At 39.5% G+C, this 27,154-nt stretch overlaps 1 protein-coding gene and 1 long non-coding RNA gene across 2 annotated transcripts in view; both read left to right on the top strand.

Moving 5' to 3' along the window:
- Positions 1-11,801: 11,801 nt before the first annotated feature.
- The window catches only part of LOC113465301 (endothelin-converting enzyme homolog), a 27,525-nt gene continuing 12,172 nt past the window's right edge, over positions 11,802-27,154 (top strand). Inside the window, exons 1-11 of the mRNA XM_026826510.1 lie at positions 11,802-12,111; positions 15,447-15,560; positions 15,800-15,959; positions 16,446-16,584; positions 17,030-17,252; positions 18,195-18,260; positions 18,882-19,005; positions 19,335-19,445; positions 19,813-19,884; positions 20,174-20,395; positions 20,854-21,003. Coding sequence (XP_026682311.1) covers positions 12,079-12,111; positions 15,447-15,560; positions 15,800-15,959; positions 16,446-16,584; positions 17,030-17,252; positions 18,195-18,260; positions 18,882-19,005; positions 19,335-19,445; positions 19,813-19,884; positions 20,174-20,395; positions 20,854-21,003 — 1,414 coding nt within the window. The 5' untranslated portion in view covers positions 11,802-12,078. The remainder of the gene's footprint in view (positions 12,112-15,446; positions 15,561-15,799; positions 15,960-16,445; positions 16,585-17,029; positions 17,253-18,194; positions 18,261-18,881; positions 19,006-19,334; positions 19,446-19,812; positions 19,885-20,173; positions 20,396-20,853; positions 21,004-27,154) is intronic.
- On the top strand, positions 19,349-19,872 carry LOC103513262. Its single transcript, XR_003392616.1, has 2 exons — positions 19,349-19,445; positions 19,813-19,872. It is a non-coding gene; the product is annotated as an uncharacterized LOC103513262 (long non-coding RNA).

Genomic DNA, 27,154 nt, shown 5'->3' with positions numbered 1-27,154 from the left:
AGGTTGAATCCCTGTGCTTAATCCGGAGTTGGGTTAATCCAATTTCTCCTTATTCTCCTTCTTTTCTTCTCCTCCTCCTCTTTCTTCTTCTTCTCCTCCTCCTTCTTCTTCTCCTCCTTCTTCTCCTCCTCTTTCTTCTTCTTCTCCTCCTCCTTCTTCTTCTCCTCCTTCTTCTCCTCCTCTTTCTTTTTCTTCTCCTTCTTCTTATCCTCCTCCTTCTTCTTCCTCTCCTCCTTCTTTTTCTTCTCCTTCTTCTCCTCCTTCTTTTTCTTCTCCTCCTCCTTCTTCTTCTCCTCCTCCTTCTTCTTCTCCTCCTTCTTCTTCTTCTCCTCCTCCTCCTTCTCCTTCTTCTTCTCCTCCTTCTTCTTCTCCTTCTTCTTCTTCTTCTCCTCCTCCTCCTTCTTCTTCTCCTCCTTCCGCTTCTTTTCTACCGACTTTTTCCTTTGGAGAGGCGTTCTAATTAGCAGTAGATAATTACCTGTAATTAGGGAGGTACCTATAGCGGCTATAACATTTTCTCGATATATCTCCCGAGGGGGAACCTCACCCATGAAATTACATTAAGTCCTTAATTTAGTTCGATACTGATGGCACCTATTACATTGCCCTTAATTTTCCTTAGTTGGATACTGGTACCCAACTGGTGGAAACTGGAAACATTGAAAAACTGGGTGAAAAACATCATCTTGATTGACAATCTGCCAGTTCTTTTTGTTTGGTGGAAGTTTAAAAGTCACTTTGAGATCTATTTTGCTAAAGTTTTTAGTGACGAGGGTTTTACAATGTAAAAGTTACACTCCATTTTGGCGACAAACTACTCCCCTCTCATTTATCTCACCCACCTTCAGTGGAGGACACAAAAAGTCAGCAGCACGTGATTGTCTAGATGATCACCTATCTGGATACCAACCACGCGCAACGTTACTTAACTTCGGTAATCCTTCGAATGACGCATTCAACGTTGCTATTACCGCTGCTAATCTGGCTTGAAGTAAGCCCACCTGCCCATATCCATATCGTACGATTTTATACGGGATGGATATTGATACATAATGTATAGAGGCTGGATACCTACGTTAGATATATAGATCTACATATCATTGTAGTTAGGTATCCATTCCTATTTTCCAAGGTGACACCTCCGTAATGTGAAAACTATACGAATCCATCTCTGTATAGGACCTACCTATCTCTATCTACCTATGTGAAAATTGTGGTTATATAATGCGGGTGGGTCATTTAATGTTTCGTAAACCGCACTGGAACAAGCTTAACCCAAACGAACTAATCTTAATTCAGTAATTGAAACTAGAAAAGTGAGATATGAAATCCTTTGTAATTTATATGAATACATTAGATACCTACCTACCGTATGGTACCTAAGGTACCTTATAACATAAGACAGCCGTTCCGAGAACAAACATTATCCGTTCAGGATAAAATCCGCCCCGGGCGGGAATCGAACCCGCGGCCTAGCGCTTTCAAGACAGACGCTCTAAAAACCAAGTTAACTATAACTAGGCTGGCTAGGTATGTAGAGTATGGTACAGTTATTTTGTATCGAACTAAATCAACATCAACATTAAATTTACTTACCTAAAGTACCTATTTTTGTTTTACTAACCGAAATCCACGTCAGCCCTTATTCTTCGTTAGTTCCTTTTTAGTCCGTCCTCCCTTTACTATTACAATAGTAATAAAAAGGTATAAGGGACGGACTATTGTATTCGCCTCGGTGTCTGTCACTCGCTCGCTCGCTCGGTCTGTCTGTCTGTCTGTCCCCATAGAAGGACTTATCCAAACCTGGTCGACCTATATATCAAATTAAAGGTCTTTTTACCAGGAACACGAAAGTGGTGGTGCAAATTTTGTCCAGAGAACCAAAAAGCCAAAACAAAACAAAAAAAAAGAAAAAAAAAACTGGTTTTTGGGGGATTTTTTTCACATTTTCTCACACAAATGAGCTCTGATCTTGAAATTTGTCGCGATGACCTATGAACTTAAAGCGAGAAAGTTTTAGATAACACTTGAGTCGTTATTTTAAAACCGGTTTTAACGTCACCTATGTTAAGCAAGGCCAATAAATGGATGGGAGACTTAAAGGAATAAAGGGAGAACAGGCTCTAGTCTTGATTTTAAAACATTACATGAAAGTAAAATCGAAAAATCAAATCAAGAATGATAATAAACTGAATATTAAACAAATTAGGTAGGTACATAGGTACTGATTTTCTCTAATCACGATCGAATAAACTACGGGCTAAAAAATTCCCGGAGGGACGGACCCAGCTTGTTTTTTTTCTTGTTCTTCTTCTTCACTTTTTTTTCTTTTCCTTCTTCTTCTTCTTCTTAGCTAAATTCCCTTTATTTTTCTAATGAACGAAGTATTAACTCCAGTCTGTTGATAGGTTGATACTAACTGCAGACACTGCAGTCTATTAAACATAATACCTCATGTCCTTGCAGTCCACACCTACCGGTAACTACCTAATTACTATCTCATTATTCTCTAGTGCAGCAATTTTCATCCGGGGCCGCGGGGGTACGTGAGAGACCCTCCGCGGGGCACGCGAGAAAAAATTGTGTAATGGCGGACAGAAGCAGTCCAGAAAAGCACTCAATTTTGACTTCAAGGTACTGAATTTTTTCAAAAGGTATTGAGTATGATTAGAATTCAGTAGTAATTAATGATACACATCAACCTAGGTATGGGAACGCGGTACTCATTATGATGGTGGCGGGGGTATGTGAGATTATATTTGGGTACCTAAGGGGTACGCGGGCGAAAAAAGGTTGGGAACCACTGCTCTAGTGTTTAGAAGTGTGGATAGTTTGTCTTTTGTTATTTGCAACAGAGTCAGAGTGCAAATGATGAAGGAAAATGAGTCAAACAATTAAAACACGGACAATACTGTACTGTACAGCGTCACTCGCGTCTATCTCATCACTCTTATCAGATAACACTTGACTAGCCTAGTTACCTTGGTTGGTAGCGCGTCTGTCTTATGAGCGCTAGGTCACGGGTTCTATTCCCGCCCGGGGCGGATTTTATCCTGAACAGACAGTGTTTGTTCTTTATGCACGGGGCGAACTCTTCATGCAAAACAGGTGAGATTCGTTCTCGGAACGACTGACTTTCTCCTATCCTGTCTTCCTTCTCTCTTCGATTTCGGGACGATAAGACCTTAGCAGTTACAGTTCCCTCTATCAAACCTCTTCAAAATAATAATAATAATAATAACACTTGATAACATTCAAGTTATACCTACATAATTATATGTACCTACATACATTATTCGAATAATTAGCTTGTATCTAACACTAGATCTCTTAGAGTTCCTAGAAGATAAAGCCTGCCCGGGCGGGAATCGAACCCTAGAAATTTAGGCCTGATCTTTCGGAAGTTTATAGTATGCATAATGTCCCTATATTCGGTTTGTTAAGTTGTAGATACTCCGGTACGATACAGGCATATTTATGAATGAATGGACCTTCTATATTGATTCATTAATGAAACTGAATAAACTGATTGTTGTATAGCGGAGATACCAAGCCTATCTGATATTTTAACTGACATAGTGTGACGTTGACGTATCACATGTGATTCTAACTCCAGAAATGAAGGACATTCGCTTCTACGATGGGAACTCGACTCGGGCCAAGTTATGTCAAAATTTATAGAAGCTGCCCTGCTAATGGCGGAAGTACCTGCTAACCTATTAGGTAGAAATAAGAAATGCTAGTTTTTCGTGTGTAGATACAATTTGGACTCTAAACATAGGTAATATACCTACATCACATTGTAGGTAGATAGTTCATATTCCAAACTTCCTAAGTAGGTATATTTTTCAAAAAAATGTGAGGGCAAAAATTTAATTTCACAAACTCCAAAAAGGGGTAAGGTTTTTTTCAAAAAAAAAAAAAAAAAAAAAAAAAACATTAGTTGATCTTACGTATTAGGTGAAGGTCAGAGGACGCGGAATAGAGATGTTTAGTATAGATCTCCACTAATCTCTACACATTTTGCCTGATTGATCAAAATGAGTGGACCTTAACGATTCGCGGTTTATACTGGGTGCCTATCTCCATCGCAGTCATAGACCTAGTTTTGTGTAAAAGAACCTTTTTGATACATACCTACCTACCTTTTTGAAGTTCACTGTTTTCTGACTCTACTCTCAACTCGGAGGTGCTTGGTTTGAATACCGGACGGAGCGGAAATTTTCTAACCAAAAAAACTTTTGCGCTCCCGGATAATAATAATATAAATAATAATAGTGCTTATTTATACTGCTCGCATAGGACTGAAAAGTCCCTTAACTCCAGTAGTAGGCTACTACTATTATTGTGGTCAAATTCTCAAATTATATTGAGGATAAAATTCCATACCTCGGCTGGGATTGAACCCACGCCCTCCTGTTTACCAGGCGAGCGCCTTGACCACTACACCACCGAGGTAGGTAGCGCCTTGACCACTACACCACCGAGGTAGGTAGCGCCTTGACCACTACACCACCGAGGTAGGTAGCGCCTTGACCACTACACCACCGAGGTAGGTAGCGCCTTGACCACTACACCACCGAGGTAGGTAGCGCCTTGACCACTACACCACCGAGGTAGGTAGCGCCTTGACCACTACACCACCGAGGTAGGTAGCGCCTTGACCACTACACCACCGAGGTAGGTAGCGCCTTGACCACTACACCACCGAGGTAGGTAGCGCCTTGACCACTACACCACCGAGGTAGGTAGCGCCTTGACCACTACACCACCGAGGTAGGTATTCCATACCTCGGCTGGGATTGAACCCACGCCCTCCTGTTTACCAGGCGAGCGCCTTGACCACTACACCACCGAGGTAGGTATTCCATACCTCGGCTGGGATTGAACCCACGCCCTCCTGTTTACCAGGCGAGCGTCTTGACCACTACACCACCGAGGCAGATAGGCAAATATAGGCATGGATATAAAAGAGGTTTGATGGAGGGAACTGTAACAACGGGGGGGATTATCGTTCCGAAGTCGAAGAGACAAAGGGAACAGGATAAGATATAGCCAGCTGTTCCGAGAACGGAATCAACAAACCATATCTATTTAAGATGAACGAACCATATCGCCCCGGGCGGGAATCGAACCTGCTCTTTTCTTTTCTTAACTCAGTACAGGCTACAGGACCAAGTCGGGTACGATACTTCGGACTGTTTACTCTCCAGTGTTTGCGTCATAGTTACTCAGAGGTTGAGATGTTTGATAACACAGTGAGGTAGAGATGCGAAATCCCAGTCCCATGGTTGATTTAATTCATTACAATCAAGTCCGCCCTGGGAGTTGAATCTTTTAATTCAGTCCCAGTCTTTCCAGTCCCTGTGTAAAATCTCAACAAACCCAGTAGGTAGGTAGTAGGTACATGGTACATGCTTGGGAGTTGAAATTTCGGTACTAAAGCAAATAGGTATTAGACCCCCGAGGAATCTCATTTAAATTTAATGTTATTTTTGTTAATTTTATGTAGGTATTTTTTTATTACCTACTTCTACTTATATTATTATTTTTCAAATACTTACCTACCTACCTCGTATTTTTATAGCTCCATTGATTAAACTAGCCACGCGCGTAATTTGAATAGGGTAAGTACCTAACTAGGTGTGTATGAAATATGTAGGTAAAAAGAAGAAATCCAAATTTTTCCTCACTAATACCTAATACGATAATAAGAGGATTAACAATTACATATTTTAATTATAATTAATTACTGTGGGAGTGCAATTGAAATTAATTAATGACATTACCCATAGAAAATCCATAAGTACCGCCCAATATTATGAGAGTTAGTCTATCTAATACCGGCCTAACGTATCATATAGGATTAATTACACGTTATTATTAATTCATAGGTCGGTAGCTAAATAGATAATAGCTTATATCTGTAGGTACATAGGTAGCTACCATAAACAAAAGTTGAGTCGGTAGATAGCGAATTGTGAACCCGGGACCCCTGGCGTGCAGGTCTAGTATGATACCCACGCGGACAAGAAGGTTCCTCCGAAAAACTACTCTAACTAGGTAGTATAAAAAATAATCATATTGGATAGAAAGTTCAACAGAAATTGATTAATGAACATGATAGACCCTATCGATAATAATCACCTCTTGAAGGTGTAATAAAAATGTGAATGAGAGTGACAAATTAATAAGGTTGTTGACCTGAGCTTAAAGGAGTTCGTGTGACGTCATGGATTCCATCAGGGAAAATATTCGCATGTTGGTAAGTTGAGAAATATTAGACAATATGTTAAATGTTATCCTTAAGGAACAATGATACCTCAAGTTACGGTAGCTCTGATAGAGGGAACTGTAACTATTGAGGTCTTATCGTCCCGAATGGGGAGAGAGAGAGAGAGAGAAGGACAGGATAGAAGAACGCCAGCCCTTCCGATAGAGAGAGAGAGAGAGAGAGAGAGAGAGAGAGAGAGAGAGAGAGAGAAGGACAGGATAGAAGAACGCCAGCCCTTTCGAGAAAGAACCTTATCTGTTTAGGATAAAGTCCAACTCGGGCGGGAATCGAACCCGCGACCTAGCGCTTACAACTGTAGGCTGGCTAAGCCAATATTTGTGGCCAAAATAACGTTATTCGTAAGTAAGCTAGGTATCCTATGATTAATCTAACATGTAGGTAGGTAGGTAGGTAGGTAGGTAGGTACATCATCCGGAAAATGAGTAAAATTTCCATGCCAACATATACATATGTACAAGACAAGGCTGTATTCGTTTTAGGCAGTCTGCCCAGTGTCTACTCTACTCATACATTTTGAGATGTTTTCGTACGCTTGATTTAATTTGCACTACAGATATTACTAGGTAGGTACCTACCTATACAAGAAAAAATTAGGTTGAATCCCTGTGCTTAATCCGGAGTTGGGTTAATCCAATTTCTCCTTATTCTCCTTCTTTTCTTCTCCTCCTCCCCTTTCTTTTTCTTCTCCTCCTTCTCCTTTTTCTTCTTCTCCTCCTCCTTCTCCTTCTTCTTCTTCTCCTCCTCCTCCTTCTTCTCCTCCTCCTCCTTCTTCTCCTCCTCTTTCTTTTTCTTCTCCTTCTTCTCCTCCTCCTTCTTTTTCTTCTTCTCCTCCTTCTTCTTTTTCTTCTCCTCCTCCTTCTTTTTCTTCTCCTCCTCCTTCTTTTTCTTCTCCTCCTCCTTCTTTTTCTTCTTCTCCTCCTCCTTCTCCTCCTTCTTCTCCTTCTCCTCCTCCTTCCGCTTCTTTTCTACCGACTTTTTCCTTTGGAGAGGCATTCTAATTAACAGTAGATAATTACCTGTAATTAGGGAGGTACCTATACCTAGCAGCTATGACATTTTCATGATATAACTCTTTCTTCTCCTCCTCCTTCTTTTTCTTCTCCTCCTCCTTCTTTTTCTTCTCCTCCTCCTTCTTCTCCTCCTCCTTCTTCTTCTCCTCCTTCCGCTTGTTTTCTACCGACTTTTTCCTTTGGAGAGGCGTTCTAATTAACAGTAGATAATTACCTGTAATTAGGGAGGTACCTATAGCGGCTATGACATTTTCATGATATAAGATATAACTCCCGAGGGGGAACCTCACCCATGAAATTACATTAAGTCCTTAATTTAGTTCGATACTGATGGCACCTATTACATTGCCCTTAATTTTCCTTAGTTGGATACTGGTACCCAACTGGTGGAAACTGGAAACATTGAAAAACTGGGTCAAAAATATTATCTTGATTGACAATCTGCAGAAGTTCTTTTTGTTTGGTAGAAGTTTAAAAGTCACTTTGAGATCTATTTTGCTAAAGTTTTTAGTGACGAGGGTTTTGCAGTGTAAAAGTTACACTCCATTTGGCGACAAACTACTCCCCTCCCATTTATCTCACCCACCTTCAGTGGAGGACACAAAAAGTCAGCAGCACGTGATTGTCCGTATTTTCTTTACGAAAGTGTATTTATGTACTTTAAAGTGTTTACATACTTTTGAGTACTTTAAAGTTGTGTATTTATGCACTTGAAAGTGTCTTTGTGCACTTTTAACTACTTTGAACTGTGCTGTACTTTTTTTGTTCGATAAATCGAGATTTATATTTTAGAGATGTTTTAAAAGATGTGCCTTAGGATTTTGTAACGGTTTAATAAAAAATGGAACAAAAATAATGCTATTAACTTTCATTTGAACTCTCTCTCATCTCTTGTACTATAACCTATAATTTTCTCACTTCATTTTAATCGGTCTCGTATAAGGACCGAACTGTCGAATTCATCTTTTTACCGCTATAGAATCCTGCTATCGATGGTGTAGTGGTTCAGACAGCCTCCTGTTAAACGGTAGGACGTGGGTTCAATCCCAGCTAAGATATGGAATTTTATCCTGAACATCGTTTGAGAATTTGACCACAAAAAAAGTAGCCTACTGCTGGGGTAAAGGGACTCTTCAGTCCTGTTTGACAAGAACGATAAGTTTAAATATGCACTATTTTGTTACTATCTTAGTGTACGGTTTACCTACCAAATTGTTATATTATTTTCGGGTTGGAGTTCTGTCCCTTTTGGTGCTGTAAATCCTCCAGCATTCCATTGAAGTATTGTAAGGTAGCATTCTGTGCCCAAGGCAGTCGGCACCTGGAGATCCGATTGGCCGACTATTTTACCTCCGGAAATGAATTTTGCATTGGGACGCATCATGAGGGAAAGTGACCTAATAGTCAACTCCGAGCATTTGAAAACAACATTTTCGGGTTAGAAGAAGAGAGAAAGAGATGGAAAAAGTGGCGGAGAAAGGAGGATAGAAAAAAAGAGGATAGTAAAGGGAGATAAGAAGGATAGTAGCCGCGTAAAAAAAAAAAAATAATAATAATAATAATAATAATCTCAGTTGATTTGGGTATAGTTTCATGAATATTTTCGTGCGCGCGAATGTAAAATACAAATTAATGTGTTGTTTTGTGTGTGCCAAATCTCCAATACACATTTTAGGTCGAAACCTCCATTGCCCGCCCGTTGTGTTGTGTGCGTTTTCTGAAATTTCGTACATCCGTGATGTAATAAGAGGGTTACTGGGTTATGTTTTTGTTATGCTTTTTATAATGCTTGGCCCTGCTTGGGTATAGTTTCATGTTTTTCAATTTATTAATGGAGAAATCTTGTTTTCGGCGGGGTGAAATTTCAACATAAATAATAACAAGGGAAGCTGTGAAAGTGATTAACGCTATAAACATACTTTGTCTGAATTCTATGAAGCTCGGTGAAAATCTGGAAAAGTGAGGTGTATTAAATCTTTTATTCGAATACATTAGGTACAGAGTACAATACTACACTACAACATAATAAGACGTACGTATACAACATACCTAATGAAAGCATTAAAAGCTTTAGTAGATTTGCACCTAACTAAACCCAACGTCAACATTTACGGATTTACCTACAAAATGAAATGAGACTTTTCAACTTTCGTTCCTCACAAGATTAAATTTACAGGCAAATGAGTCACAATAACTCAGACCCAAAGGTATTTGGTGCCTTATACCTACCCACGAGAAGGTACAGCAAACAAATAAAATAGGTAGATATAATACAGATAGACACTTAAAGTCGGGCTGGGGGCTTAAAACAGGGAGGACACCAGCATGAAATTCACTTCCTAAAGAAAAAGCAAAGGTTGAGTAAAAACCAAATGTCATCCTAAAACAATCACCCCAGGGCTGATTGAGAGGCTTACGAAAAGGGCGACCTACAAGCCTACAACAAACAGAGCAAATTTAAGCTAGCTCTAGCTACCTACCTACATACTTCTTCAAATCCCGTTCATGCCAGAAATTTACGTTAAATTAAACTTGGAAAATGATATAATGACATGGGCTTATATTTGACACTAAGCACCACTGTAAATACTTCGTATGATGTCATGCATGCTGATCTGAAGACGCAGATATTTAACAGTGAGTACGCACAGATAGTTATTACTGTACGTCTGGCTAGGGGACGTTAAACAGAGAGTAGACTAGCGTCTGGCTGTGGGACTATAAACGGGGAGGAGAACAGCTAACCCTAACCAGCCTAGCTAGCTGGCTGTTTCAAAGGGTTCTCCCTCCTTTGAAGGATAAACACAAGGCCTCACGATGGTTGACTGCGGTTCAGGACGAGCCAATTAAACATGGCTAGAGACCATCACCCCGATGTATGGCAGATACAAAAAGATATATTTTCTTTACTCTGCCAACACCATTCGTCGAAAGCTAAAGCCGCTACAACAACAACAACACCTGTTATTTGTGTCTGAAGTGTAAGTACCCAGACCCGGACTAAGCTACAAAGAGTCTAAATTGATACAGATACTGGAATTAAACAAGATAGTAAGTCATCAGGTAACTCTACCGGAGATACGACACCTACTGTCGACTGTCATGTCCAAAGACTTCAAAGCATGTGTAATGAGATAATTGTAATGCGACTCACTACATAGGTATTTGATACTTATTTATTACTTGGCAGGTGTAGCGATAAATGATCTTTGTCACTATCCATTTGGACAAAGACATGAAACTGTCAAGCAAACGTTTGACATATAGGTATGTGCATATTACCTTCATTACGTTTAAGAATATTTTTAAGATTCCAAAAAGTTATGGATTTAAAGAACCAAACTCAGCATCTATGCAAGTTTTTGGAATGTGGAAAACGGTTTCCGGGATTTTGAATATTTTCCCCCCAATTTTGAGTTCTTCCAAATCACCATATATTTTGAATCAGCATATTTTGCATATGATCTAAAACCTTTCAGTCTAAAGGTGTGTCCACACATAGTCGACCGGCCGTCGATCGATGTACACTGAACCGTCCACACTGCCTTGACCACATAGATTCACTTCGTCGCCACCTGCCCATATCCATATCGTACGATTTTATACGGGATGGATATTGATACATAATGTATAGAGACTGGATACCTACGTTAGATATACCTACATATCATTGTAGTTAGGTATCCATTCCTATTTTCCAAGGTGACACCTCCGTAATGTGAAAACTATACGAATCCATCTCAGTATAGGACCTATCTACCTTTGACACTAAATTTAATTCAACAATATGAAAGGGTTTAAACAAAATGAATATTTTAGCATTTTAACATAGGTAATCTTTGGGGTAAAATAATGGTTTTAACTGTGAAATATTGAGTCATGAAAATAACTCCGTTTCCCAAATGAATATTTATAAGTATTAATTTGGCGTTTTTGGAGTATCTACATTATTAATTTTAATCCGGGGGGGTTAACAACTTTGACCCAATTTTGAAATTTCGGTACTAAAGCAAATAGGTATTAGACCCCTGAGGAATCTCATTTAAATTTAATGTTATTTTTGTTAATTTTATGTAGGTAGGCATTTTTTTATTACCTACTTCTACCTACCTACCTACCTACCTCGTATTTTTATAGCTCCATTGATTAAACTAGCCACGCGCGTAACTTGAATAGGGTAAGTACCTAACTAGGTGTGTAGGAAATATGTAAAAAGAACAAATCCAAATTTTTCCTCACTAATACGATAATAAGAGGATTAACAATTACATATTTTAATTATAATTAATTACTGTGGGAGTGCAATTGAAATTAATTAATGACATTACCCATAGAAAATCCACAAGTACCGCCCAATATTATGAGAGTTAGTTTATCTAATACCGGCCTAACGTATCATATAGGATTAATTACACGTTATTATTAATTCATAGGTCGGTAGCTAAATAGATAATAGCTTACATCTGTAGGTACATAGGTAGCTACCATAAACAAAAGTCGAGTCGGTAGATAGCTAATTGTGAACCCGGGACCCCTGGCGTGCAGGCCTAGTATGATACCCACTCGGACAAGAAGGTTGCTCCGAAAAACTACTATAACTAGGTAGTATAAAACAATCATATTGGATAGAAAGTTCAACAGAAATTGATTAATTAACATGATGGACCCTATCGATAGTAATCACCTCTTGAAGGTGTACCTAATAAAAATGTGAATGAGAGTGACAAATTAATAAGGTTGTTAACCTGAGCTTAAAGGAGTTCGTGTGACGTCATGGATTCCATCAGGGAAAATATTCGCATGTTGGTAAGTTGAGAAATAATAGACAATGTTATCCTTAAGGAACAATGATACCTCAAGTTACGGTAGCTCTGATAGAGGGAACTGGAACTGTTGAGGTCTTATCGTCCCGAATGGGGAGAGAGAGAGAGAGAGAAGGACAGGATAGAAGAACGCCAGCCCTTCCGAGAAAGAACCTTATCTGTTTAGGATAAAGTCCAACTCGGGCGGGAATCGAACCCGCGACCTAGCGCTTACAAGGTAGGACTGTAGGCTGGCTAAGCCAATATTTGTGGAAAAAATAACGTTATTCGTAAGTAAGCTAGGTATCCTATAATTAATCTAACATGTAGGTAGGTACATCATCCGGAAAATAAGTAAAATTTCCATGCCAACACATAATTATAATTATAAGTACAAGACAAGGCTGTATTTGTTTTAGGCAGTCTGCCCAGTGTCTACTCTACTCAATGTACTCATACATTTTGAGATGTTTTCGTACGCTTGATTTAATTTGCACTACAGATATTACTAGGTAGGTAGGTACCTATCTACCTATACATGTTAGGTTCATTTTTTACAACTCTTTATGTAGGAACTAAAAATTCACCTTTTATTCATATTTTTTTTTTTTTTTTTTTTTTTTTGTTTTTTTTTTTTTTTTTTTTTTTTTTTTTTTTTTTTTTTTACCCAAATTAATGCAACAGTCCTCTATTTACCTCCTCGCCAAGATGACCATTGTACCTACCTACCTACATACGTACGAACCTATGTACCTACTTATGTACGTTTTATGTCTCTCGTACATATGAACGTACTTACGTACGTCCATAACAAGTACATAATCGTACATAATTACGGTTCATTATTCAAAACATCACGTGTCACGTGCTCCTGGATATTAATGTCTAGATACCTAGGTTATATACTTTTATATTAATGTTTAGATGTCTATGTTATACCTAGATATTAATGTCTACATACCTAGGGTATAACTTACAGGTAGTAATGTCTAGAAATATATGTTATTTGTTATACCTAGATATTAATGTCCACATACTTAGGGTATAACTTTATAGGTAGTAATGTCTAGATATGTATGTTATTTGTTATAGCTAGATATTAATGTCTAAATGTACCATAATGTAACTGCAGAATAAAGTATACTTTCGCGAACCTCCCCCTCCTCTCCTTTAGCTGTCAAGATGAAAATTTTCGACAGCATGAAAAATATAGAGGTGTCAAAATACATTTAGGCAGGGCGGGGCAAAAACTGTCTAAAGTAGAGCATTTTGTAGATACGTACTGTAGGAATGTATGTACTGACCTTCACTACTCGTATTACAGAGTCGATTTTCTTTCTTTTTTTAAACGTGGAAACGCGTTTTTCACGCTCAAATTCAAAATTCTGGGTTGGACACAAACATGCCACATGTCACGAAAAGCATGACATATCAGTTTTGACAACGTCGCGTCAGTCGTGTCAAAATCCAAGCTGGCAAAAATACTGCTTGCGTCGTTCACAATGACTGAAAAGTAGATACGTCCATTATCACACTTTTCACAATTTCGCTGATAACAATAATCCGAGCTTATCATTATTACCTACCTAATAAGCCTCAGCCCTAAACACACAAGTATGTAAATGACAGAGTAGCTACGATTAGAAACCCCATGACATGGATTGAGCGGCTGGGAAAAGTAAACAACGTGTTAGCGTTACCTATGTTAAGCTACGCCGAGCAAGGCCAATAAATGGATGGGTGACTTAAACCTGATATTGGGAATAAAGGGAGAACGGTCTCTAGTCTTGATTTTAAATCATTACATGAAAGTAAAATCGAAAAATCAAATCAAGAATAATAATAATCTGAATATTAAACAAATTAGGTAGGTACATAGGTACTGATCGAATAAACTACGGGCTAAATAATTCCCGGAGGGACGGGCCCAGCTTGTTATGAATGCCGTGTTATTTATTTAAGTATGCAATGTGCAAGAAAAGTTTAGTGGAGATGTCAAGTTCCCATTCCTCTGGTACATAGATACTGACTTGATCTAGATTCTAGACTCTGGAGGTCAAACGGCAGGTTTTCGTATTCGATAGATTCTTTTTTTTTTTTTTCTCCCCTCTTTTTCAATCACTTTTATGTTAACAAACCAATAGTACAAGTATTTTTTAGTTTTATTTTTTAAACAAGTTTGGAGAGGTTTTACCAACTAGGTACCTACTAGTTATGTACTAACCAGGTACCTACTAGTTATGTATTAAGTGAACTTTGAATTTAAGGCGAGCACTCTAATTCTTTATGTTTTTTTTTCGAACTAAAAGAAAAGGTTCAGGACTGTAGGATTATACTTTTTTTTTACAGCGGACATTTACTTTATTGTGATTATCGAATTATGCATTATGAAAACAAATGATTGATCAGTTACAGTTAGATAATTTTACAATTAATGATACTGATATATTCAATTACGACCGGCTTGTAATTATCTAATTATTCCCATTTTCCCGCATTTCATTTCATTTTCTTCGTGTTCATGCGAAAATGACTGAAAAGTAGATACGTCCATTATCACACTTTTCACAATTTCGCTGATAACAATAATCCGAGCTTATCATTATTACCTACCTAAGCCTCAGCCCTAAACACACAAGTATGTAAATGACAGTGGAACTACGAGTAGAAACCCCATGACATTGACTAAGCGGCTGGCAAAAGTAAACAACGTTTCTTTTGAGTTTGTTTGACATAAAACAATTTGTTCGGTCTTTTCTGACGCCGCAATGAATTTGACCACAATGCTGAATTTCATGTATTTTTTAGTTGTTATTTTCTGTTTGCACGTGCTTCGAGACGAAATTCCCTTTGTAGATTCGTATAAGCTTAACCCATCTTTTGGGGCTGTTTGCCTCTAGACCTGAACCTCAGAGTGGGCTTGTATAGAGTTCAGCGCTAAACTTGGCTATTTCGGTAATTTTCTCGGGAGATTGTATGCATACTATGTATAGTCAGGTGCTCAGGGTACAAGGTATGTTATCTAGGTAGGTAGGAAGGTACTTGCGAGACGAAATTCCCTTTGTAGATTCGTATAAGCTTAACCCATCATTTGGGGCTGTTTGCCTCTAGACCTGAACCTCAGAGTGGGCTTTTTGTGTATAGAGTTCAGCGCTAAACTTGGCTATTTCGGTAATTTTCTCGGGAGATTGTATGCATAATTTGTATAGTCAGGTGCTCAGGGTAGGTACAATGTATGTTATCTAGGTAGGTAGGAAGGTACTTCAGATACGAAGTCCACCGTAGAGGTTGTTTGTAGATGACTAAAATGTGGTCCTGTATTCTGATTTCATGTTTCAGATGACCAAGTCCAAATACAAACATGCAGAGTTGGACGAGGATACCACTAGTATGGGATCTGCCCATATTACCGAGGGCATCTCAACGAGTGCCACTCATATCCACTACTATCCGGTAAGTGATTTGCTCGGGACATTTGATGTGACGTCATCGCCTACGGGAGCGTATGCTGTGACGTCAAAGTTCACGATTTACCGCTATTTTTTAAATCGTTTTATCTCGGGATCTAGAAGTCGTAGGAGAAAAAGAATAATTCCGTTGGTCCTCATTTTTCCTACTCTATGACTTTGAAACAACACCCAAGCAAGCGCAACTGATCTATTATATCACATTAACTTTTTTTTTTTTTTCAGAGCACCAGTTTCTGGAAGCTGCGCACTCTGCTGGAGAAATGCCTCATCGTTCTCAACTGCACCCTCCTCTCTCTGGTGGTTCTATTCGGATGTCTTCTAGGCAGCACCGAGAAGATCAGCACCACTGATTTTTCAAAAAAAAAAAAAAAAAAAAACATTAGTTGATCTTACGTATTAGGTGAAGGTCAGAGGACGCGGAATAGAGATGTTTAGTAGATCTTCACTAATCTCTACACATTTTGTCTGATTGATCAAAATGAGTGGACCCTAACGATTCGCGGTTTATACTGGGTTCCTATCTCCATCACAGACATAGACCTAGTTTTGTGTAAAAGAACATTTTTGATACATACCTACCTACCTTTTTGAAGTTCACTGTTTTCTGACTATACTCTCAACTCGGAGGTGCTGGGTTTGAATCTGCTCGGGACATTTGATGTGACGTCATCGCCTACGGGAGCGTATGCTGTGACGTCAAAGTTCACGATTTACCGGTATTTTTTAAATCGTTTTATCTCGGGATCTAGAAGTCGTAGGAGAAAAAGGAAAATTCCGTTGGTCCTCATTTTTCCTGCTCTATGACTTTGAAACAACACCCAAGCAAGCGCAACTGATCTATTATATCACATTAACTTTTTTTTTTCAGAGCACCAGTTTCTGGAAGCTGCGCACTCTGCTGGAGAAATGCCTCATCGTTCTCAACTGCACCCTGTGTATGCACCGAAATATCTGCAACAGCTAACCCGACTGGTCAAGGAGTACAACTCTACCACTGATGGAAAAATGTGAGTCGAATATCCAAAAGGTCCTTGACTGAGGATCCTCAAAAGAATAACGTTGGAGGCAATATTGTACCTTCCTCGTTGAAAAACGTGTAATCGGTAGGGAGAACTGAATATGGATTAGTAAATTAACAATGAAACTATGTTCGAATCTTGAAATGTGTACCTACATACCTACTTCAAGATTACAAAAAGGCTTGTGGCAAAATCAACTGTGAAATCGTTTTTTGCATAGTCTTTGGAATTCATTGACTTCAAGCGACTTGTTTTCCTCTTTCTATGGATTAGTAAATTAACAATGAAACTATGTTCGAATCTTGAAATGTGTACCTACATACCTACTTCAAGATTACAAAAAGGCTTGTGACAAAATCAACTGTGAAATCGTTTTTTGCATAGTCTTTGGAATTCATTGACTTCAAACGACTTGTTTTCCTCTTTTCCGCAGAGTTCTCAACAACTACCTCGTCTGGCAGACGGTTAAAGCGCTCACTGGCTATTTGTCCAAGGCATTCCGGGATGCGTACAAGGGTCTGCGCAAGGCCCTGTTCGGATCAGAAGGTGGTGAGGAGCCGTGGAAATTCTGCGTATCGGATACCAACTCGGTGTTGGGATTTGCCCTAGGCGCCATGTATGTCCGCGAAGTGTTCAATGGAAACTCGAAACCCATGGTAAATGGATATACTTTCATTTGTAAATGGGTACCGACATTTTAGATAGGAGTCCAATAAAAAAATTAATAAAAGTTATGAAAACATCTATGGTAATTGTTTGTTACTTTTGTACAGACTGACACGTTGGAGATGAGTCCCTTATTTTAATTTTCCTAGGGCGAAAGAGTCTTCGAAAGAGTCTTCCTTTGCCTTTTTAAAGATGCTACGTACCTATTGAACCCATTTCCTGACCATTCTCTATTTTCGTCTTTTCTGTTCCATTATTCATCATCAGCATCCGTCCGTACTAGTTATCTCAACAAAACACTACTATCTGCAGGTATCTATACTTTATTCCTTCACTGTTTGAATCGCACCTAATCCTAAGTTTACTAACAAAAGCTATCACTATTAGGATCGTAATTTTAAAGTCGTGATTCGCTACGAACGCTTGAGTCCTTCAATTCAGAAGTCAATACCATTCCCTCATCTCCAAGTTTGACAACTACACTACAACCAAACATTTCATTTTGTCCCAACTGCCCTATATGTCCGTTGATGAACTCACATCCTTTCATTTCTTCCATTGAATTTGTTATTTGACCACTCCTTCCGAATATCTACCCTATTCTAACATGCACTTGCACCTCACAGTTCAAAAATCTTTGACATTCTATTTTAAATATTATTTTTTAAATTTATTTATATGCAAGACATACTTTTTCTACAGTTCACACACTAAGCTTTTATATTGGGGAAAGCGTGAGTCTAATTAGTAGTGTCCCGAACACTTAATCTGCCAGCTCGAAAACACACTCCCATTTTTGTTTCACTCTGTTTTATAACTTACCCCGGGGTTTTCGTCACAATACGTAAATGAATTGATATTTTTGTGTAATCAGAAAACCATAATAGTCTTTAATATTTCAATACATTCCTACCATGTGATCTGTATTTTAGGCAGAAGATATGATCAACAATCATCCGTCCGTACTAGTTATCTCAACAAAACACTACTATCTGCAGGTATCTATACTTTATTCCTTCACTGTTTGAATCGCACCTAATCTAAAGTTTACTAACAAAAGCTATCACTATTAGGATCGTAAAGTCGCGATTCGCTACGAACGCTTGAGTCCTTCAATTCAGAAGTCAATACCATTCCCTCATCTCCAATTTTGCCAACTACACTACAACCAAACATTTCATTTTGTCCCAACTGCCCTATATGCCCGTTGATGAACTCACATCCTTTCATTTCTTCCATTAAATTTGTTATTTGACCACTCCTTCCGAATATCTACCCTATTCTACCATGCACTTGCACCTCACAGTTCAAAAATCTTTGCCATTCTATTTTATATATTATTTTTTAAATTCATGTATACAATCAAATCAGACATACTTTTTCTACAATTCACACACTAAGCTTTTATATTGGGGAAAGCGTGAGTTAAATTAGTAGTGTTCCCGAACACTTGATCTGCCAGCTCGAAAACACACTCCCATTTTTGTTTCACTCTGTTTTATAACCTACCCCGGGGTTTTCGTCACAATACGTATATGAATTGATATTTTTGTCTAATCAGAAAACCATAATAGTCTTTAATATTTCAATACATTCCTGCCATCTGATCTGCATTTTAGGCAGAAGATATGATCAACAACATCCGACAAGCGTTCAAGAAGAATTTGTTATCCCTGAAATGGATGGACAAGGAAACTTTCCAATTGGCTGAGAACAAAGCGGATGCCATTACTGACATGATAGGTAAGTTGACTGACGGAAGATTGACCTGGGCTTATTACTATTACGTCTTCCCCTCTAAAAACGAAAATAGAACTTCTAGTTTGTATTGAAGAAAAAATCAAGCGCGCCAAGAGGCATGCTAAGTGAAGAGTTCGGAGCGCCCACCGCGCCGTCCGGCCTATAGTTAACACAAAATAAAATATCGAGCTATCAAGCTTTTGATTTTCTCCCTGACGATCCGATGACGCGACGATCTAAATAAAATTATTCCTCCACAAAAACAAGGGTAGATTTTCTGCAAAAATTATGATTTCGATAAAAAGATTACAGTACAAAGTCTCAATAAAAAGATTACAAAATCATTAATTCCATCAAGAAGAATTTGTTATCCCTGAAATGGATGGACAAGGAAACTTTCCAATTGGCTGAGAACAAAGCGGATGCCATTACTGACATGATCGGTAAGTTGATTGACGGAAGATTGACCTGGGCTAGGTAATTACGTCTTCCCTTCTAAAAACGAAAATAGAACTTCTAGTTTGTATTGAAGAAAAAAAATCAAGCGCGCCAAGAGGCATGCTAAGTCAAGAGTTCAGAGCGCCCACCGCGCCGTCCGACCTATTGTTAACACAAAATAAAATATCGAGCTATCAAGTTTTTGATTTTCTCCCTGACGATCCGATGACGCGACGATCTAAATAAAATTATTCCTCCACAAAAACAAGGGTAGATTTTCTGCAAAAATGATGATTTCGATAAAAGGATTACAGTACAAAGTCTCAATAACAAGATTACAAAATCATTAATTTCGTGTCATGATTTTTCCAGGGTTTCCCAACTACATAATGGACGCAGACAAACTGGATGAGAAATACGCTGAACTGGAGGTGAATTTCCAGGGTTTCCCAACTACATAATGGACGCAGACAAACTGGATGAGAAATACGCTGAACTGGAGGTGAAGGAAGACGAATACTTTCGGAACAACATCCGCGCTGGCATGCACAGTCTCAAGAACCTCCTCAGGAAACTGGACCAACCTGTTAACAAAACCAAGTAAGTAAACTGAACAGACCCGGGAGGGCATTCCAGAGGACCTAGCCGATGCGATGGTTGAGATCCCATCAAAATTTACGTGAAAAGGTACCCGGGCTAAAGCAAGTTCTGACTCACTCTTTTCCCCCGGCAGATCTAGGCCCGCATCCCTCCCTATGTTTGGATCCGAAGTGTGTGCAGACAGCGGCCACAATACTATCATCTCTAGACCCTAGCGTAGACCCGTGTGATGATTTCTATCAGTATGCATGCGGCTCGTGGATCAAAAGTAACCCTATACCGGACGGCAAGGCTTCGTGGAGTATGTTCAACATTTTGGACCTCAAGAACAACTTTATCGTCAAGAACGCACTAGGTGAGTGGTAGGTGGAGTATGTTCAACATTTTGGACCTCAAGAACAACTTTATCGTCAAGAACGCACTAGGTGAGTGGTAGGAATAGAATAGAATAGAATAGAAAGGAGTGTTAGGAATGGGGGTAAGGTCGATTTGAGAGCCAATCTTGTCAAGGACCAGAGATTTATGAGAAATCTGAGATCGCTCTCAGAAAAAAATTGCTCAAAGTTACACTTAAATGACACTACGCTACTATTCTTGGGGGTAAGAACAGAAATAAAACGTTGGATATGAAAATCCGAAAAATCAGACTGTATTTAACTTTGTTATGAAATCCTTATAAATCCTGTCCAATCACAGGAAACCTTTGGATAATAGTCGCGGTGGATGTCAAATCATTGTGAAGTATTGTTTTCAGGAACAGGCTACAGATTTAAATTTATCAGCTTCAATGTGGCCCTTGCTTTTACTTTGCAGAGCAGCCACTGTCCTCGATGAAAAGCAAAGCAGAACAGAAAGCCAAGACTTACTACATGTCTTGTATGGATGGAAATGAGACGATAGAAGAGTTGGGAGCCAAACCCTTGCTCAAACTTCTGGATGAGGTTGGCGGCTGGAGTATAGCAGGTAAAGTGAATAACCTTTGTTGTTGACCAGTTGATTATGAGTAGGGAGCGGATTATATGCACGAAAAAATGGCCCAAATATGTATGGCAATATGCACACAAAAATGGCCCTAATATCCAAAAACATGCCCGAAAAGTGCCAAAATATGCAAAAACATGCAAAAACATGCTCACATCTAGGCCACTACGCCATGGGAGCTGACTTAACTTCGGTAATCCTTCGAATGACGCATTCAACGTGCTATTACCGCTGCTAATCTGGTTTGAAGTAAGCCCACCTGCCCATATCCATATCGTACGTATTTATACGGGATGGATATTGGTACATAATGTATAGAGACTGGATACCTACGTTAGATATATAGATCTACATATCATTGTACTTAGGTATCCATTCCTATTTTCCAAGGTGACACCTCCGTAATGTGAAAACTATACGAATCCATCTCAGTATAGGACCTACCTATCTCTATCTACTTATGTGAAAATTGTGGTTACAATGCGGGTGGGTCATTTAATGTTTCGTAAACCGCACTGGAACAAGCTTAACCAAAACGAACTAATCTTAATTCAGTAATTGAAACTAGAAAAGTGAGATATTAAATCCTTTGTAATTTATATGAATACATTAGATACCTTATGGTACCTAAGGTACCTTATAACATCATAAGACAGCCGTTCCGAGAACAATCATTATCCGTTCAGGATAAAATCCGCCCCGGGCGGGAATCGAACCCGCGGCCTAGCGCTTTCAAGAGAGACGCATTAAAAACCAAGTTAACTATAACTAGGCTGGCTAGGTATGTAGAGTATTGTATAAATTTTGTATCGAACTAAAGCAACATCAACATTTTTTACTTACCTAAAGTACCTATTTTTATTTTACTAACCGAAATCCACGTCAGCCCTTATTCTTCGTTAATTCCTTTTTGTTTTGTTTTATGGTTTTTTCTTCTTGTTCTTCTCCTTCACTTTTTTTTTCTTTTCCTTCTTCTTTATAGCTAAATTCCCTTTATTTTTCTAATGAACGAAGTATTAACTCCAGTCTGTTGATACTAACTGCAGACACTGCAGTCTATTAAACATACCTAATACCTCATGTCCTTGCAGTCCACACCTACCGGTAACTACCTAATTACTATCTCATTATTCTCTAGTGCAGCAATTTTCAACCGGGGCCGCGGGGGTACGTGAGAGCCCCTCCGGGGGGACGCGAGAAACAATTGTGTAATGGCGAACAAAAGCAGTCCAGAAAAGTACTCAATTTTGACTTCAAGGTACTGAATTTTTTCAAAAGGTATATTGAGTATGATTAGAACTCAGTGGTAATGATACACATCAACCTAGGTATGGGAACGCGGTACTCATTATGATGGTGGCGGGGGTACGTGAGATTAAATTCGGGTACCTAAGGGGTACGCGGGCGAAAAAAGGTTGGGAACCACTGCTCTAGTGTTTAGAAGTGTGGATAGTTTGTCTTTTGTTATTTGCAACAGAGGCAGAGTGCAAATGATGAAGGAAAATGAGTCAAACAATTAAAACACGGACAATACTGTACTGTACAGCGTCACTCACGTCTATCTCATCACTCTTATCAGATAACACTTGACTAGCCTAGTTACCTTGGTTGGTAGCGCGTCTGCCTTATGAGCGCTAGGTCACGGGTTCGGTTCCCGCCCGGGGCGGATTTTATCCTGAACAGACAATGTTTGTTCTTTATGCACGGGGCGAACTCTTTATGCAAAACAGATGAGATTCGTTCTCGGATTATCTAATACCGGCCTAACGTATCATATAGGATTAATTACACGTTATTATTAATTCATAGGTCGGTAGCTAAATAGATAATAGCTTACATCTGTAGGTACATAGGTAGCTACCATAAACAAAAGTCGAGTCGGTAGATAGCTAATTGTGAACCCGGGACCCCTGGCGTGCAGGCCTAGTATGATACCCACTCGGACAAGAAGGTTGCTCCGAAAAACTACTATAACTAGGTAGTATAAAACAATCATATTGGATAGAAAGTTCAACAGAAATTGATTAATTAACATGATGGACCCTATCGATAGTAATCACCTCTTGAAGGTGTACCTAATAAAAATGTGAATGAGAGTGACAAATTAATAAGGTTGTTAACCTGAGCTTAAAGGAGTTCGTGTGACGTCATGGATTCCATCAGGGAAAATATTCGCATGTTGGTAAGTTGAGAAATAATAGACAATGTTATCCTTAAGGAACAATGATACCTCAAGTTACGGTAGCTCTGATAGAGGGAACTGGAACTGTTGAGGTCTTATCGTCCCGAATGGGGAGAGAGAGAGAGAGAGAAGGACAGGATAGAAGAACGCCAGCCCTTCCGAGAAAGAACCTTATCTGTTTAGGATAAAGTCCAACTCGGGCGGGAATCGAACCCGCGACCTAGCGCTTACAAGGTAGGACTGTAGGCTGGCTAAGCCAATATTTGTGGAAAAAATAACGTTATTCGTAAGTAAGCTAGGTATCCTATAATTAATCTAACATGTAGGTAGGTACATCATCCGGAAAATAAGTAAAATTTCCATGCCAACACATAATTATAATTATAAGTACAAGACAAGGCTGTATTTGTTTTAGGCAGTCTGCCCAGTGTCTACTCTACTCAATGTACTCATACATTTTGAGATGTTTTCGTACGCTTGATTTAATTTGCACTACAGATATTACTAGGTAGGTAGGTACCTATCTACCTATACATGTTAGGTTCATTTTTTACAACTCTTTATGTAGGAACTAAAAATTCACCTTTTATTCATATTTTTTTTTTTTTTTTTTTTTTTTTTTTTTTTTTTTTTTTTTTTTTTTTTTTTTTTACCAAATGCAACAGTCCTATTTACCTCCTCGCCAAGATGACCATTGTACCTACATACGTACGAACCTATGTACCTACTTATGTACGTTTTATGTCTCTCGTACATATGAACGTACTTACGTACGTCGTACGTCCATAACAAGTACATAATTACGGTTCATTATTCAAAACATCACGTGCTCCTGGATATTAATGTCTAGATACCTAGGTTATACATATACTTTTATATTAATGTCTAGATGTCTATGTTATACCTATAGATATTAATGTCTACATACCTAGGGTATAACTTTATAGATATAGTAATGTCTGGATATATATGTTATTTGTTATAGGTACCTAGATATTAATGTCTAAATGTACCATATTGTAACTGCAGAATAAAGTATACTTTCGCGAACCTCCCCCTCCTCTCCTTCAGCTGTCAAGATGAAAATTTTCGACAGCATGAAAAATTTAGAGGTGTCAAAATACATTTAGGCAGGGCGGGGCAAAAACTGTCTAAAGTAGAGCATTTTGTAGATACGTGACTCGTGACTGTAGGAATGTATGTACTGACTACTGACCTTCACTACTCGTATTACAGAGTCGATTTTCTTTCTTTTTTCAAACGTGGAAACGCGTTTTTCACGCTCAAATTCAAAATTCTGGGTTGGACACAAACATGCCACATGTCATGAAAAGCATGACATATCAGTTTTGACAACGTCGAGTCAGTCGTGTCAAAATCCAAGCTGGCAAAAATACTGCTTACGTTCACCTGAACCCACGCCCTCCTGTTTACCAGGCGAGCGCCTTGACCACTACACCACCGAGGTAGGTAGCGCCTTGACCACTACACCACCGAGGTAGGTAGCGCCTTGACCACTACACCACCGAGGTAGGTAGCGCCTTGACCACTACACCACCGAGGTAGGTAGCGCCTTGACCACTACACCACCGAGGTAGGTAGCGCCTTGACCACTACACCACCGAGGTAGGTAGCGCCTTGACCACTACACCACCGAGGTAGGTAGCGCCTTGACCACTACACCACCGAGGTAGGTAGCGCCTTGACCACTACACCACCGAGGTAGGTAGCGCCTTGACCACTACACCACCGAGGTAGGTAGCGCCTTGACCACTACACCACCGAGGTAGGTATTCCATACCTCGGCTGGGATTGAACCCACGCCCTCCTGTTTACCAGGCGAGCGCCTTGACCACTACACCACCGAGGTAGGTAGCGCCTTGACCACTACACCACCGAGGTAGGTAGCGCCTTGACCACTACACCACCGAGGTAGGTAGCGCCTTGACCACTACACCACCGAGGTAGGTAGCGCCTTGACCACTACACCACCGAGGTAGGTAGCGCCTTGACCACTACACCACCGAGGTAGGTAGCGCCTTGACCACTACACCACCGAGGTAGGTAGCGCCTTGACCACTACACCACCGAGGTAGGTAGCGCCTTGACCACTACACCACCGAGGTAGGTAGCGCCTTGACCACTACACCACCGAGGTAGGTAGCGCCTTGACCACTACACCACCGAGGTAGGTATTCCATACCTCGGCTGGGATTGAACCCACGCCCTCCTGTTTACCAGGCGAGCGCCTTGACCACTACACCACCGAGGTAGGTATTCCATACCTCGGCTGGGATTGAACCCACGCCCTCCTGTTTACCAGGCGAGCGTCTTGACCACTACACCACCGAGGCAGGTCTGTCTACTACACCACACAAAAAGAACCTTTTTGATACATACCTAGTATACCTACCTACCTTTTTGAAGTTCACTGTTTTCTGACTATACTCTCAACTCGGCGGTGCTGGGTTTGAATCCCGGACGGAGCGGAAATTTTCTAACCAAAAAAACTTTTGCGCTCCCGGAGAGGGAAATATAGGCATTGATATAAAAGAGGTTTGATGGAGGGAACTGAGGGGGGATTATCGTTCCGAAGTCAAAGAGACAAAGGGAACAGGATAAGAGATAGCCAGCTGTTCCGAGAACGGAATCAACAAATCATATCTATTTAGGATGAACGAAAGCACCACTGTAAATACTTCGTATGATGTCATGCATGCTGATCTGAAGACGCAGATATTTAACAGTGAGTACGCACAGATAGTTATTAGTTATTACTGTACGTCTGGCTAGGGGACGTTAAACAGAGAGACTGGCGTCTGGCTGTGGGACTTTAAACAGGGAGGAGAACAGCTAACCCTAACCAGCCTAGCTAGCTGGTTGTTTCAAAGGGTTCTCCCTCCTTTAAGGGATAAACACAAGTCCTCACGATGGTTGACTGCGGTTCAGGACGAGCCAATTAAACATGGCTAGAGACCATCACCCCGGTGTATGGCAGATACAAAAAGATATATTTTCTTTACTCTACCAACACCATTCGTCGAAAGCTAAAGCCGCTACAACAACAACAACAACACCTGTTATTTGTGTCTGAAGTGTAAGTACTAAGTACCCAGACCCGGACTAAGCTACAAAATGTCTTCCTTCTCTCTTCGATTTCGGGACGATAAGACCTTAGCAGTTACAGTTCCCTCTATCAAACCTCTTCAAAATAATAATAATAACACTTGATAACATTCGACTTATACCTACATATATGTACATACATTATTCGAATAATTAGCTTGTATCTAACACTAGGTCTCTTTAGAGTTCCTAGAAGATAAAATCTGCCCGGACGGGAATCGAATCCGCGACCCAGAAATTTAGGCCTGAATGCCTGATCTTTCGGAAGTTTATAGGATGTATAATGTACCTATGTATATTCGGTTTGTTAAGTTGTAGATACTCTGGTACGATACAGGCATGCATATTTATGAATGAATGGACCTTCCATTGATTCATTAATGAAACTGAATAAACTGATTGTTGTATAGCGGAGATACCAAGCCTATCTGATATTTTAACTGACATAGTGTGACGTATCACATGTGATTCTAACTCCAGAAATGAAGGACATTCGCTTTTATGATGGAAACTCGACTCGGGCCAAGTTATGTCAAAATTTATAGAAGCTGCCCGGCTAATGGCGGAAGTACTTGCTAACCTATTAGGTAGAAATAAGAAATGTTAGGTTTTCGTGTGTAGATACAATTTGGACTCCAAACATAATATACACAACTCCTACATCACATTGTAGGTACATAGTTCATATTCCAAACTTCCTAAGTAGGTATAGGTATTTTTCAAAAAAAAAAAAAAAAAAAAAAAAAAAATTTGTTGATTTTAGTTATTAGGGGAAGGTAGGGGGCGCGCATAGAGATGTTCGTAGATCTTCACTAATCTCTACAC

The sequence above is a fragment of the Diaphorina citri genome, unplaced genomic scaffold (genome assembly GCF_000475195.1).
Source record: "Diaphorina citri unplaced genomic scaffold, Diaci psyllid genome assembly version 1.1 scaffold946, whole genome shotgun sequence".
NCBI classification, from domain to species: Eukaryota; Metazoa; Arthropoda; class Insecta; order Hemiptera; family Psyllidae; genus Diaphorina; species Diaphorina citri.
The sequence above is the reverse complement of the archived record's forward strand: the minus strand, read 5'-3'. Positions and strand labels throughout refer to the sequence as shown.